Source organism: Bos grunniens, chromosome 6 (genome assembly GCF_055505025.1).
Source record: "Bos grunniens cultivar Pamir isolate PY7600 chromosome 6, Bosgru_T2T1.0, whole genome shotgun sequence".
In the NCBI taxonomy this organism is placed as follows: Eukaryota; Metazoa; Chordata; class Mammalia; order Artiodactyla; family Bovidae; genus Bos; species Bos grunniens.
Genome location: NC_141170.1, coordinates 13,556,892 through 13,572,806, shown reverse-complemented (window position 1 = coordinate 13,572,806; position 15,915 = coordinate 13,556,892). Strand labels below are relative to the sequence as shown.

Sequence of the window (15,915 nt, the reverse complement as noted above, 5' to 3'; positions counted from 1 at the left end):
GAGGTCATAAAAACCAAGTGCTGAAAAGAGTTAGCTTCCAGGTCCGGTAACAACATTGGTCTCCACTTGTTCCTTGGTTGGCTCTGGCTAAGAAGCCTAGTTTTCTCTTCTTGGGTAGTTCTGGTACCCTGAACTGTTTGTCCTATAATTGTTTGCAGGAGAATATCCCTTTAGGGCATCAGTTCAGTTCAGTTCAGTCGCTCAGTCGAGTCCGACTCTTTGCAACCCTATGAACGGTAGTACGTCAGGCCTCCCTGTCCATCACCAACTCCCAGAGTCCACCCAAACCCATGTCCATTGAGTCGGTGATGCCATCCAACCATCTCACCTTCTGTCATCCCCTTCTCCTCCTGCCCTCCATCCTTCCCAGCATAAGGGTTTTTTCCAGTGAGTCAGCACTTTGCATCAGGTGGCCAAAGTACTGGAGTTTCAGCTTCAACATCAGTCCTTGCAATGAACACCCAGGACGGATCTCCTTTAGTATGGACTGGTTGGATCTCCTCGAAGTCCAAGGGACTCTCAAGAGTCTTCTCCAACACCACAGTTCAAAAGCATCAATTCTTCTGTACTCAGCTTTCTTTATAGCCCAACTCTCACATCCATACATGACTACTAGAAAAAGCATAGCTTTGATTAGGCTGACCTTTGTTGGCAAAGTAATGTCTTTGCTTTTTAATATGCTGTCTTGGTTGGTCATAACTTTCCTTCCAAGGAGTAAGCATCTTTTATTTCATGGCTGCAATCACCATCTGCAGTGATTTTGGAGCCCAGAAAAGTAAAGTCAGCCACTGTTTCCACTGTTTTCCCATCTATTTGCCATGAACTGATGGGACTGGATGCCATGATCTTGGTTTTCTGAATGTTGAGTTTTAAGCAAATTTTTCCACTCTCCTCTTTCACTTTCATCAAGAGGCTTTTTAGTTCCTCTTCACTTTCTGCCATAAGGGTGGTGTCATTTGCATATCTGAGGTTATTGATATTTCTCCCGGCAATCTTGACTCCAGCTTGTGCTTCCTCCAGCCCAGCGTTTCTCATGATGTACTCTGCATATAAGTTAAATAAGTAGGGTGACAATATACAGCCTTGATGTACTCCTTTCCTGATTTGGCACCAGTCTGTTGTTCCATGTCCAGTTCTAACTGTTGCTTCCTGACCTGCATACAGATTCCTCAATAGGCAGGTCAGGTGCTCTGGTATTCCCATCTCTTGAAGAATTTTCCACAGTTTATCATGATCCACACAGTCAAAGGATTTGGCATAGTCAGTAAAGCAGAAATAGATGTTTTTCTGGACTCTCTTGCTTTTTCGATGATCAGGACCTTCACTGTTCCCTGTAGGACAGTTTCTCTGTCTCTGTCTGCAATTGCTCAGAGTCCAGATTTTAGACAACTGACTATTGCTAAGAATATTTTGTTCCTTCCAATTCTCTCAGGAAAATGCCTAAGCTCAGTGCTAGCTTAGGCTGTTTGATCCTCCTAAAATACTGATCCTTTTTCTCTCAAAGCATTCAAACACTTCCCTCAAGACTCGAAACAAATCCTGTCACCATCTTAACACCCTATTCACTCCAGATCATATCCTGAGAGCCATCTCCACTCAACCCATCCTTTTATGTCCCATGAAGCAGGAAGTTTGTCTCACCCAGAAAGCAGTAGGGGAAAACTCTGCATTCTGACTCAAAGGGAAGAGAAATGACAGCCCAAATCACCTTATGCAAGAATCTGATACCCATTGATCACTGCTGGTTGCCATTTTTTAGAAATTTCATGGGAGTTCTTTGAAATTGAGAATTATAGTCCCAGAGCAAACTTTACAGACAGTTCTCTACTCAAGTAAGTGTCAAGGTTGAAATTAAGGGACAAGAATAGAAAGACCATTCTAGACTCCAATCCAAGTCAGTTTTCCAAACCAACTTCATTGATAATATGTCTGGAATTTCTCCATTTGTTTCCCAATAGCTTCTGGACCCAGAAGAATGTAAGAAATTGGCCCCCAGTAAATGCTTACTCTCATCTCTCAATCAACAAGGAGTGGCCAAGGGCCTTCAGTGGCCCCTTTCTAGGCCTTGCAAACACAAAGGTGAAAAGGAAAGAACTGCTGCTGTTTATGAAGTCTAGCACAGAAGCGGACATGCAACCAAACAATGAAATATGGCAAGCCAAAGGCTTCCAAACCATGGTTCACAGAACACAAAAACAATAAGCACTGGTGTGGATGCTTCTGTTTGTATTTACCTGCCTGCCCCAGGACCCACTTCCCTTCTTCTGTTGATACTCCAATATCCATTGAGAATATTCTTCATAAATCTCAATCCAAAAGAAGATGTGGTACATAGAAACAATGGAATATTACTCAGCCATTAAAAAGAATGAAATAATGCCATTTGCAGCAACATGGATGGAATTGGCGAGTGTCATACTGACTGAAATAAGTCAGACAGAGAAGGAAAAATATCGTATGACATCCCTTATGTGTGGAATCTAAAAAGAAATGATACAAATGAACTTACTTACAAAACAGAGATAGATTCACAGACTCAGAGAAAGAACTTCGGTTGCTGGTGTCAGGAGAGGGGGGAAGGATGGGAGAAGGGATAGTTAGAGAGTTTGGGATGGAAATGTAGACTTGCTGTATTTAAAATGGATAACCAACAAGGCCCTACTGTGTAGCACAGGGAACTCTGCTCAATGTTATGTGGCAGCATGGATGAGAAGGGAGTTTGGGGGACAATGGATACATGTATATGTATGGCTGGGTCCCTTGCTGTCCACCTAAAATCATCATAACATTGTTAATCGGCTATACTCTAATACAGAAGAAAGAGTGTTGTTGTTTTAATCTTCTTAATCCAAATGCCTCAAAGGGAACCAATGCCACCCCCTGAATCCAAGGGTGGATATGTGATCCAGCTCAACCAGTTAGAGCCTCCCTGTTCACAGCCTTGACCCAGGACCTTATCAGATTCCATCAGAACTAACCCTAGAATGTTCTCTGCAATGATGGTGAAAAAGATATCCCCTTCCCACACTTGGAGCTGTGGGGCTGTGAGCCTGGGGGTGGTAAGGGCTCCTCCATGGGAGGGCTTAGCTCCTCTAAGCCCACTTGGAGCCTCACAGAGGACAGAATTCAAGAAGGAAGATTTCTGATGATATTATTCAGGAACCTGGTCCAGCCACAACTGATGAGATTTACACCTCCATTCACTGGTTCACTCATCCATCCATCAAACGTGTACTGGGCATCTGGTACGTGCCAGGTGTTCTTCTGGGCCTCGGGAACACAACAGTGAATCAATCACACCATATCCCTACTTTAAGGAGCTTTTAACTCCTTGTGGCGGTGGTTGTTGTTCAGTCCTCCAGTCGGATCTGACTCTTTGCAACTCTTTATAACTCCTTAGGAGGAGACAATGCATGAAAAAAATGAAGTCCATGTTAACAGGATCATTCGAGTTGCTGCATGGAGGTGCCACTGAAAGGAGGAAGAGGAAAAGTAAGGAGGTTATTGTTATAACCTAAGCAAGAGAGGTGACCCTGGCTTGGACCAGAATAATAGCGTTGAGAGGGAACCAGAGCCAATTAACTGCTTTCAAAGGAACTCATGCTGCTTTTCGGTCACTTGCAGCTGATGGAGGCTGGCATGCCCTATTCCATCTCGTTTCAGATTCCATCCACATTAAATACACTCACTTTACGCACCACTAAGAAGGAAGAAATGCTGCCAGTTAGCCGATGGTGTGATTCTTTCACATCCCTTGAAAGAGCTCCTTTAGACCTTTTATGAATGTTAGTAGGAACAACTATGAACAGCACATGCAAATAATAAAACTATATCACAAGTACCACCATGATCAGCAGTCATCATAAAGCACATCCCAATTTCAGAAATATTAAAACACAGGGAAATGTGTGCCTTAGAGTCAATGAAATCCAATAGTATGTACACATTTGTCTGATTTTATAGAGATGATTGAAACGTGGTTTATCCTTATGAAAACTATGCTTACTTTCTAGAAGGGCTGAAAGGTATAAATGCATCTGACAGTTCACTTCTACTTCACCTCTCAGATTGACTCATGGCCATTTTCTTAATCCCCCACGTACAAGAGGAATCAACATGAATTTTTAAATGAGGCATAGATCTTTAAATGTAATTTTCACATCTTAGACTCCTGCATTAGACACACACATGCCTGGTACACATAAGGACACCAAGCCCATAAGCCCACATCCCTTACATGGCATCTCTCCACATTATGAAAGCAAAGTTCATTCAAAGCAATTCTGAGATTCCTCAGAATATTTTTCACTTCCACCTTTTGCACAAGCCATAACTGGTATTAATACAAGGATGGAAAGCAATGTATAACATAAGTGAGCTTGCTCCAGCGATAAAAGACTGAAGACAAAGTTGGGAGTGAATCCTGCAGCATTAGAGATCTCAGTCACTTTGTGAATCACAATGACAAGGACACCCCGGGTTTAAAAGACTGTCTAAGTGAATCATGATTGCAACTTCAGGGAGTGATTTTTTTAATTGCCTTCATCATCTGAACAGGCACAGAGAAAAACAACTTTTGTCGTATATGTATTTAAACAAAGAAGATATTTTCACGTTCTAGGCTGCATGCAAAGTTACCTGACCCAATAATTATAACCCAATCATTATAAAAAGAAATAACATTTCCTTTTAAATGTCCCTTTAACTCCTGAAAATCTAAAATGAGAATACCCACAGCTGGTTACAAGGTTGTAAAATCAATACTTTCAAATGTGGGTGCAGGCCATAAGTTGATACAACATTGATTTTTTAAAAACCCTTTAGAAATATAATTTAAGAACATGTTTCTGAAATCCTAGAAAGTATTCAATTCTTTTGATCTAATAATCTCACTCCTTGCATCTAATTTTAAGGAATTCACTTTAAAAAGGAGGAATGCTTTATGTATAAAATTTTCAATCAACTTACTTATAAAGATGAAAAACTGACAATAGCCTGCATGTCTAACAACAAGAAAAGACTTACGTAAATTATGATAGTTCCATCAGATGGAATATTACAGCCCATTAAAATATTAACTTTGAAGACATTATAACAACATAATCTACTTAAAATACGATGCCAAGAGAAAAAGCAAAAAGCATTTTATTGTGACAAGTGTATCCTTATGTAAAAACATCTAGACATAGATAAGGACAGTAAAGGAAACAAACAAAACAAAAAAAAAAAGTAAAAACAATTTTGCCACAAATCTAGAAAGGGAGATGATTTTGCTTTCATTCCCAGAATGTGTATTATGATATGACTGCTCAACAAAATGTTTTTTGAAGATGGTAGCTGATTATTGTAAATGATCAAGTACATTCAAGGTGTATTGTTACTATCTTCCTATAGACATTTGCATAAAGAGACCGCTATCATATTGTGATGCATGTGCTAGTCTCATTCTGCATTGGCCCTACATATCTGTTAGAGATGAATTTTCCTGTAGATCTCCAGAGGTGGCACAGGGAACAATGTCAGGTACCAGACGCTGGAGTAAAGAGGCCTGGGGGTGAGTCCATTCCCACACAGGCCATGGGACCTTAGTGAGTTTTCTGGAGGGCTCTGTAACCCCTCTAGTAAAATGCAGGTGCGGAGACCTCCCTGGCTGAGCTGTGATAATGATTTCCAATTAGGTATGAAAAGGAGTCCACACAATGCATCACTAAGCTAGAGTTTTTAATATTACCTAGATACAAGATGGTTATGGTACAATGATGCAATGACAAATTTCCAGTTAGAGTGTAGCTTTAAATTACTTACAAACCAGGTTTGTTCCAGTTGAGGAGGTATCTGCATCTTCAACCCAACAACTCTGGTTTGCAAGAGCATGTTCTTTGGCTGGACCATGTCACTGCCCTGTTTAAAATTCTTCCATGACCACAGGTGCCCCTAAGGTCGATTCCAAACACATGGCCACTGGGTCCTTTAAGATCAGCCCAGCACTCAGGACCTGAGGCTTCCCTCCTCACACACCACATTGTAAGAGTACTAAAGTTCCTACAATCTCCCCAGTGAGCCATGTTTAGATGCTAAAGCTGAAACTCCAGTACTTTGGCCACCTCACGGGAAGAGTTGACTCATTGGAAAAGACTCTGATGCTGGGAGGGATTGGGGGCAAGAGAAGAAGGGGACGAAAGAGGATGAGATGGCTGGATGGCATCACTGACTCCATGGACATGAGTCTCAGTGAACTCCGGGAGTTGGTGGTGGACAGGGAAGCCTGGCGTGCTGCGATTCATGGGGTCGCAAAGAGTCGGACACGACTAAGCGACTGATCTGATCCGATCTGATCTACCTTTGCATATTCTGTTCCCTCCCTCTGAAATACCCTTCCCCTCTCTACCAACCTCTCCTTCCTGGGAACTCATACCATTTCTGCAAGGCTTAGTCTAAGAGGAAGTCTCCTCTGACCCCTCCTCCCTGTCCCAGGGTTAGGGTCCCTCTTGCAAGATACCAAAGTCCCTTGAGCTCCTTGCATCATCCTAGCTATCTGCCCTGCAAGCTCCCTGAGGGTTAGAAGCTTACCTCCACCTTCCTCATAGTCCTGTTGCCCAACACAGGGGTGAGTGCAGAAAAGATGATCAGTAAATGCCTATGAAATCAATGAATCAACTTGCACAGGTGTTGAGAAATAGACTGGCAAAACCAAACAAGTTAATGTTTCACTGAGCTGGAAACTGGTAAAATGAGAGTCCTAACCTTGGGCTTTAACCAGTTGACCTTGAGCCTGACCACTTTTAGTATGAGGAACAGCAGGAAAATCAAAAGGTGGCTCTGCTAGATATAACTATTTTGCCAATAAATATTTTAAAGCAAAGTTCCCGGAATAAAGAAAAAAGACAGTTGTCAATATAAGGGACAAAAACTTCCTCTGTAAATAAAAGAAGGACATTAAGAAAATTATCTAAATTACCTTTGACCCAGGCTAGTACCATGAACCTCTAAAATCGGGAGTGATAAAATTGTGTGCTTTTCTCTGGAAAGGAGTCCGTGGCTTTTATCCAAGTATCCTGCTATAGACTAAACTGTGTCCCCACCAAACTTCAGATGCTGAAGCTTCAGCCTTCAATATGACTATATCTGGAGAGGACTTCTAAGGAGATAATTAATAGTCAGTGATGTTATAAGGGTGGGGCCCTAACCCTATGGGATTGGTGTTCTTATAAGAAGAGGAAGAGCAACCAGAGATCTCTATCTCCGGAGCACACACAGGAAGGCCATGTGAAGACCCAAGGAGGAGGCTGTCTACCAGCCAGGAAGAGAGCCCTTGCTGGAAACCCACCCTGAAGGCACCTTGATCTTGGACTTCCAGTCTCCAAAACAGCAAATAAATTTCTGTTGTTCAAGCCACCATCACCAACAGATTCTAATGTCTAAGCATCTGTGGTATCTTGTTATAGTAACAGCAGCCTGAGAAGACCAGCATTGGTCCCTTCCCTAAAATAGACAGGAAACTTTTGACTTGTTGAAAATAGAAAGGTTTTGACCCAAGTCATCCTCTCCATCTGTCAATGAGTTTGTATCTTCTCACAAGGTCTGAGCAGCTCTGAATGTAACCTCACAGGACAAAAAGGCTCCCAGAGGAACAGGCCTGCCCCACGTCCACCTCAAGCAAGATGTCCCTAGCAGAGCACACATTTAAATATCGATTTCAGTGTCGAGATCACTTTGCTTTCCATAGAGCAGTTCAGGGTTACTGTGAGCTTGGTTGGGGGAAGTGTTTAGCTACACAGTGTCTGAATGCTTTCTGGAACACACAAGGGCCTCCCCCACCCACCTGTTTACCTGTTCTCTGTCCACTCCTGGCTCCCCACCTACCTGTGCTCCAGAATAACAAACAGGAAGGGATCAATCCTCCTTGGGTCCCCACATCCTACGCTGGCCCCACTTAAAGCCCTTAGCATGGTCCTCAGTGCCACCAGACTGGGAACTCCTGTTAAGAAAGGGCCAGATGGGCCTGACTCAATTACACTGACTGTACTCAGGTATTCTTCTCAGAGGGACTGTGGGGTGAGCTTTTGACTACCATCCGCAACCTCAGACTTCCCAGGCAAAAAATCCACCTGCCAATGCAGGAGATGCAAGAGAAGTGGGTTCAATCCCTGGGTTGGGAAGATCCCCTGGAGGAAGGCATAGCAACCCACTTCAGTATTCTTGCCTGGAATATTCCACAGACAGAAGAGCCTGGAAGGTGACAGTCCCTAGAGCTGCAAAGAGTCGGACACAACTGAGCATGCATGCATGTACAGCCTTGGAAGATCTAGAGACCATGACCAGTGCCCAAAAGCCTACTGTCTCCAGGGCAAGAGTGTCCAGCCTCCAAGCCAGCAGTGACACATCCCTTTCTTCACCTGTAAAATAGTACAACAAAGGTACCCACCTCCTAGGGTTGCCATGAGGCCTGAGTGAGGACATATAAAGCCTAGAACAGTGTCTGGTACATGAAATGTGTTCAGTAGTCCTGGCTCTTATTGAGGGCACACGAGACTGGAGAAACCGGTGCAATAGGAAACGGAGCTTTCACAGGCAGAGTTACCAGATAACAACACTATGTGCAGACCTCGGTACTGATTCTATTTACAAGGCACTTCTCACATGGACTACCAGTGGTTAAGTTTCAAACAATCCCCTAAGGTAGAGGGCGGTTATCATAAGTTATCTCCTAGATGAAGAAAGGAAGGTTTCAGAGAGGTTAAGGAAGTTGCCCCACAGAGACACAGCGCTGGGAAAGGGGTTCTGCTGGTCCAAACACCAAGCTCCACCGACCTGAGCCGCAGGAACCCAGTTCTGGAGTTTCGACACGGTTGGACCGCCTACAACACTCCTTCACCTGGGAGGCGGCCAACAGCGGGACGCCTTCCGCCCGGCCTCAAGAGTTTAACCAGGAAAAGTTTCCCCAGGCTGTTCTGGGCGAACGAGGAGGGCAGCATGGAACCTGCCGGTGCACCAGACCAAATGCATAGTACACACACGCGCGCGCGCGCACACACGCGCGCACATACACACACACACACACAACACCGCCTTCTGCAGCCGCCGGCTCTAAGGGGGGACCTCGGCTTCCCCGGAGCCCGAGCAACATACGGACTCGCCTCCGAAGTCCACTTGTCCCTCCTGTCTCCCCAAGTGAAGCCTCGGCGTTCTCCCTTCCCTAGGAATCCGCGCCCGGCCCTCCCTGGGCGCCGTCTCCCGGGCCCCCCTAAAGGGGCGCCGAAACAGAGGAGTTGCCTCGGAGGAAAGCCCCGCGCCCGGCACGGGTCGGGCGCGCCGCCCGCGCTCAAGCCGAGGGTAACGGGGAAAGGAGGGCTGCCCGACCGAAGCCCTCTTACCTTCCTCATTCTCGTCAAACACCGGGGGCTTGTGGGAGTGGTTCCCGCCCATATTCCGCCGCGGCGGCTGCCGCTGCTACATGCCCGGCCGCCGGGATGCGGGGCGCGCCGCGCGGGGTGCGGATGCGCCGCGAGCGTCCAGTCCCGGCTGCCGCCGCGCGCCGAGCCGGAGGGGGCCGAGCGCCGCGCAGGGGCGGGAACCGCGCCCCCTCCTCCCGGGCGTCCCCCTGTCCCTGGCGTCGCTCTCCCGGCGTTCCCGCCGCGCCCCGGCCACGCTAGCTCGTCTTCCGGGCCGGGTTCCAGGCGCCCGCACGCACCCGAGAACGCGGGAGCTCCCAGCGCCGGGGCCGCACGGAGCCGCGCTCCTCACTGGAGACCGGAGGCGGCGCGGGAGGAGGAGGAGGAACAGGAGGGGAAGGAGGCGATGGGCGCGGGCTGCGCAGAGGGGGCGCGCGAGCGCAGCCCCGAGGGCGGCCTGGAGGAGGGGGCGCGGCGGGCGCTGCGGGCCAGCGGGTCTAGGAAGAGTCGACGCGGGCACTCGAATTGAGCGCCGGGTTCGCCCAGAGGAGTCGGGCGCTCACCTCCCGGCGTTAAGCAAGTCGTGAGCCATCTAGTGTGCGCCGGGCCCCAGCCAAACGCTTTAGAAGCGCAATCCTCTGTCACCTCCAAAAACCACTATTGCCCATTTTAGAGTTGGGTAGACTGAGGTTCAGGGGTAAAGGAGCTCTTCGGTTAGTCGGCACTGGCTGCGGAGGAAGCCCCTCGGACGCCCCATTGACCTTATTTGCCCACTTGAGCAGAGTCCCAGGCAATTCTGCAGCAGACGTCTTTCCTCTTGGTGTTTTCTAAATGTTTAGTCGGACACGACTGAGCGACTTCACTTTCACTTTTCACTTTCATACATTGGAGAAGGAAATGGCAACCCACTCCAGTGTTCTTGCCTGGAGAATCCCAGGGACGGGGGAGCCTGGTGGGCTGCCGTCTATGGAGTGGCACAGAGTCGGACACGACTGAAGTGACTTAGCTTAGCAATGAGTCTGGACCCTCTCGGACTCAATTTCTCCCCTGCATTCTACGGGGGAAACTGAGTCCCAAAGGGGGCGGAGTTTGCCTCCAAATCATTCTCCCTAGGACTGGCTGCGCATGGGCCTCGGGAGTCCCCTGAAACTGAACTAAAGCCTGTTAGCAAAAGGGACGGGGATGCTTAAGACGGGGGTGCGATGCGTGCGCCCCAAGGCTCTCCTGGGGCGAGCGCGGACTCTCAGAGGGACCCGCAGGTTACCCGCGCAGTGCAGTCCCGCCCGCCCAGCGCGCCAGGCAGCCAGGATCGTTGGCCACATCCTGCCATCTACTGGGCGTCTTCAGCCACCGTCTGTGCTTCGTATTAATAGAAAGCAGCGGTTCTTTTACTTCCCCATCCTTTCTCCCAGCCCCCTAGTTTTGCCTCTGTCTCTGTCTCTCTCTCTGGGAGACGAGGGGGAGAAGGAGACTATGGATGGATGAGATGGTTCTCTAACATCACAAGAAACCTCCCGGAGACGATGGGAGGTGAGTGAACCCTGGGAGCCAGCCCCATCCAGCCAAAGTTTCAGGACTGGCCCAAACCACTAGGCCTCATGGGTCAGACAAGCCTCATTCACAGAACTGCTCCCACCACTTACAGTCTCTGTGCAGTTCCAACTTCGAGTTCCCATCTGTGAAATGGGGAGGTTGGTATTAACTCCCCAGCATTGCTATGAGGATTCTATCACATCATATTTATAAAAGTGGGTAACAGGGCCCAGGGACATAACAATGATGAATAAATATTTCTTGCTTTTCATTTTACTGACAAGCATTGGCTGAGTGGCCAGGCTATAGCGAGCAATATAATGAACCAAGATAAAGCAGGTACAGCCCCCAGATCAAGGCAGGAAGAGGGATGGTGACAGGCATGAGCACTGGGTCCTGTTCCTCCCAGATTTCACCTGACTTTGACATTCTCTAGCAGGCTAACTTGGGTAAATTACTTAACCTCTGCTGGCCTCAGTTTGTTCACCCATAACATGGGTATGATAATAATGGTATTTTCACCCTTCCTAGGGTTGTTATGCAGAATAAATGATGTTGCTACGTGGAACGCAATAAACACAACACAGGTGTTAGTATTATCTTCCATAAGGAGCTGTGGTGTAAATTGTACTCTGGGCTCACAGTTCTTCTCTCCCTGTCCTTGACATGGCTCACTGGGATGAGGGGGCGTTTCTTACTTTCTGACCACTGACATGGAGCATGCCATTGAACTTAGTTTGGCCACTGATCTATGGGAGGAAGTGATGGTGTACCGGTTCTGAGTGACAGCCTTAAGATGTCACATGTTTCAGCTCTCTTGTCCTTCTGCCATCCACCATGAGAAGCGCTGGCCTTGGGTAGCCTCTGAACCCCAAGGGGCACACTGAACCCCACATGTAATCTGAAGCAGAGCTGCTGTTGAGTCCTGCCCCAGGGCCACGGGTGTGAGGTGTGGTTTGTATCAAAGCCATAGTAGCAGAGTACAGAACCAAGGTCACTTCCAAAGCTGACTGAGCCCCTTTGTAACCATTTCCAAAAGCCCCCCTGATCAGCACCAGCAGGCTTTTTGACCCAATATTAGGCAAAAATGCCCACCTCAGTAGTCACCCTATAGCACCCTACCCAGTCACCTAATGTCAACTTTCCAGCAGGGATTTTCTTTGTCCCAAGACTATTAAAATTGGCTACTAATCCAGAAAAATTATCAATTCTCTGTGGTCTGTCAGGAGGCTGGCCCACTGTGCTCACAGTGCCTACTTTATCTCTGCTCTTTATTCTTAATAAACTCGCTCCCTTCTGAAATGCTCTGTGTCTGGAAATTCTTTTCCATCCCATGTTGACTGCTTCAACAGCTACAAGCTTACAAGCAAGAAAATTAAGTGTTCTTGTAAGCCACTGAGATTGGGGGGAAGTGCTGTTCCACAGCATTATCATGGAAAAAGCTGATGAATACAGATATTCAATTAACAGTCATGCATGCAAAGGCTATAACTGCAAACTGTGTCGTGTGGAAGGAACCCTAGGAGGCTGTGAGAATACAGGAAGCCCCTGTCCCAGTTCTGAGAGTCTGGGCAGGTGCAGGGTCCCACGGAAAGAAGTCATGAGCATTTGTTCAAGAAGGACGACAGAGGATGAGATGGTTGGATGGCATCACTGACTCCATGGACATGAATTTGAGCAAGCTCCAGGAGCTGATATGAACAGGGAAGCCTGGCGTGCTGTGGTTCATAGGGTTGCAAAGAATTGGATACGACTGAGCAACTGAACTGACTGAACTTCCTCCTTTGTTGAACAAGCGTTTTCTGGACAATTACTGTGGGTCAGGTCCTGGGGTGGGTGCTAAAGACAGACCCTGTGATGAATAACACAGGATCTATGAACCTGAAGTTTAGAAGGCTGGTGCAGGACAAGGGCAACACACACAGGGAGGCCCCTCAAGTCATCGAGTCCAAGTCTGTGCTACTCGCCACGAGACAGGCCAATGAATTAGGAGACAAGCTGTTGGGGAAAGGAGTAGGGACTTTATTTGGAAAGCCAGCAGACCAAGGTGATAGTGGACTAGTGTCTTAAAAAGAACCTTCATCTTTCCCAAGTTACAATTCAGGCTTCTCTTTTACTCAAAGGGGAAGGGGTGTGGTTAGTTGTTCCAAACTGCCTGGCGTCAGAATCCTTTGCTCTTGCAGTTATCCACTAGGTCAGGCCACAGTGTTTCTGTAAACCTTCAACATGGCAAATGTTATTCCTTGTTCTGCAACTTTTTATCTCTGTATAAACAGAAAAGTGTTATACCTCTAAAGATCAGGGCCTTGAGAAGGGGCTATCCTGTATATCTCATGCTCAGTTCAGTTCAGTTCAGTCGCTCAGTCGTGTCCGACTCTTTGCGACCCCATGAATCGATATCTCATGCTAGAGGCAATATTATCATATATTTTTTTGCCTGCGACAGTGTGGCATGTGGGATCTTAGTTCCCTGACCAGGGATTGAACACACACCCGCTGCAGTGCAGGCATAGATTCTTAACCACAGGGAAGTCTCAACATTCTTAACTGGTAGCAAAAGCAGTAAACAAACACAAAGGTTAAAGTAAAGGAAACAGATCCAAGATGGAGTCAGATTTGTTCTTCCTTATCCACAAAGAAGCCAACTGGAGGGAGATGGTGTGTGAGCTGAGATCAGAAGGACGAGAAGGAGTCAGCCATGTGGGAGGAAAAAGGGGTAGCTGGGTAAAGTACTAAAGCCGAGTAAGGGGGGTTTCGGCTGTTCCAGGAGGCTGGAGCAGTGTCGGAGCACAGGGGTGGTCAGGATGGCATCTGTGATACATCGTATGGAGCGCTCTCTGGGTTCCAGGTCCGTGCCAGCCATTTGCAGGAAGCATGGCCCTCCAAGCAGCCTCTTCCCTGGATCCTCTCCCATTTATAGATATTATTCCAGGCCTGTTACTTCCAGTGCTTTTCATGGATCACCCCCTTTTAATCCTCACAACAAACCTGGCCAGTGGGCTTGACCGTAACCCCTGTACTGACAGACACAAAAGCATAGAAAGATTAAAGCCGAGTCCAAATGGTTGCAGAGTGGTGGAGGTTTCAGTCCACAGCTGAAACATAGTTATCAGATCGTAAAGAAACGGTGTAGGGAATAGTGGCTGTGAAATTCAGATCATTTTAATTTTCTTTTTAAAGTAGTTTTATATTATTTTCTGTACTATCAATATTTTAATAATAAGCAAAAACAATGAGAAATATTTTCATTTTCAAAAAAACTTGTGGGCACTAATCCACACCTGATTTTGTAAGGCACATTTCATGGTTCATACCTAAGTTACTATGTGTCAAGAGGCAGTGCTAAGAAATCCCCATTTTGCAGGGGATCCAAAATCCTTCATTTTGGTTAAAAAGAAGCTCAGAGAGTCAAGTAGCTTGCCCTTAATGCCACCGTTGCCACCTATGGCCATGGTAAAAAGTTATCATAAACTTGGTGTCTTAAAGCAGCAGACGTATATTTCCTCACTGTTCTGGAAGTCAGAAATATGAAATGAAGCTGTCTGCACAGTGGATTCCCTCTGGAGTCTCTGAGGTAGGGCTCAGTTACAGGCTTCTTCCTGCTTCTGATGGCTCCAGGGACTGCCTCCTTGCCTCAAGGCTGTAGGACCCCATCCTTGCTGCCATCCTCACGCAACCTTCTGTCTTTTCTACGTCACCTCCTCCTCTGTCTTTTGTTGCTGTGCTTAGTCACTCAGTCGTGTCCAACTCTTTGCGACCCCATGGACTATAGTCCTCCAGGCTCCTCTGTCCATGGAATTTTCCAAGCAAGAATACTGGAGTGGGTTGCCATTTCCTCCTCCAGGGAATCTTCCTGACCCAGTGATCAAATCCCCGTCTCCTGCATTGGCAGATGGATTCTTTACCACTGAGCCACCTGGGAAGCCCTCAATACAAGAAGTGTACCTGATAAAACCTTGGTTAGAGGGGATGTCCAAATAGCTTCTAGCAAAAGACTTCTTCCCTGTTGTCATTTTGTCCTTTAATTAGCATGCCCTGAGCTTGTCTTTTATATCAGATGCTGCGCTAGGAGCATTAAGGAGACCAGCAAGTAAAAATGCATCCTGACACCTGCTATGATAAAAGGCTGTCCAGGGTGTCCTGGAGGCAGAGCAGAGGATTTGTGGTTGTTCTCTGTGTCTCATCATCTATAAAATTATCATTTGTCCCAAGGATTATGTGAGCTACACAGCTATAGATTTAGAAGAGATGTAAGTGAATCCATATGCATAATTAAGGCTAATACATAGTATATATGCTTCAAAGGTAAGTAGAGGTTTATGTTTTCATTCCACATAGAAGGTCAGCTCTTAACTCTTCCTACTTACAACTCCATAAAATATTCTTTACCAAAAAAGATTTTTCAGGTGCTGAAAGACGGAGGAAATTTCACTGGACCCTTGTCTTCAGAAGCCCACTGCCCAAAGAAGACAGATAAGAACTCCATTCTCCTACCGGGTCTGGGTGAGGTCTTTGGTCAAGGAGACAGAGTCAGGTGTTTAATCTGACCACCCCAGCCTCCCCACCAAGACTCATTTCCAACCAGGAAGACCTCCAGATGTGGAAATGGGGTACAGATGACAAGGTGGTGTGCTCTATCACTCTGCTGTCCCTATCAGACAGCTGAGGCTGGGAAGCCTCCAGAAACTCTCTTCATGACTCTTTGTGGCTGCAGGAATCAGTCCTGTACTGCCAGCTGAATTATTCTGAAGTAAGTATTATACCTCACTCTCCTTTCTCCTGCACAATGTGGAGTGTCACTCAGCCTTCTGAATGAGAGTGGCTGAGCTACTTGATGTTAGCCATGTTCTAGACAAAGCCAGCTTACAGATCTGGCTCTCTTGCCTGGCTCACATGCTGGTAAGGCTTTGTGCGGTCTTTTGACTCCCTGCAAAATAAATCAATAAAATAAAAGCCATCTGCTTCTCTGCCCTGAGAGGATCTGTCTTCT

At 46.8% G+C, this 15,915-nt stretch overlaps 1 protein-coding gene across 2 annotated transcripts in view; it reads right to left on the bottom strand.

The window, feature by feature from the left end:
- Window positions 1-9,752, bottom strand: part of STK32B (serine/threonine kinase 32B) — a 405,326-nt gene extending 395,574 nt beyond the window's left edge. The window contains exon 1 of one of the 2 annotated variants that reach the window (XM_086404828.1): window positions 9,375-9,752. In XM_086404828.1, coding sequence (XP_086260954.1) covers window positions 9,375-9,426 — 52 coding nt within the window. In that variant the 5' untranslated portion in view covers window positions 9,427-9,752. The remainder of the gene's footprint in view (window positions 1-9,374) is intronic. The other variant, XM_086404827.1, reaches the window with a different exon arrangement.
- Window positions 9,753-15,915: the final 6,163 nt, after the last annotated feature.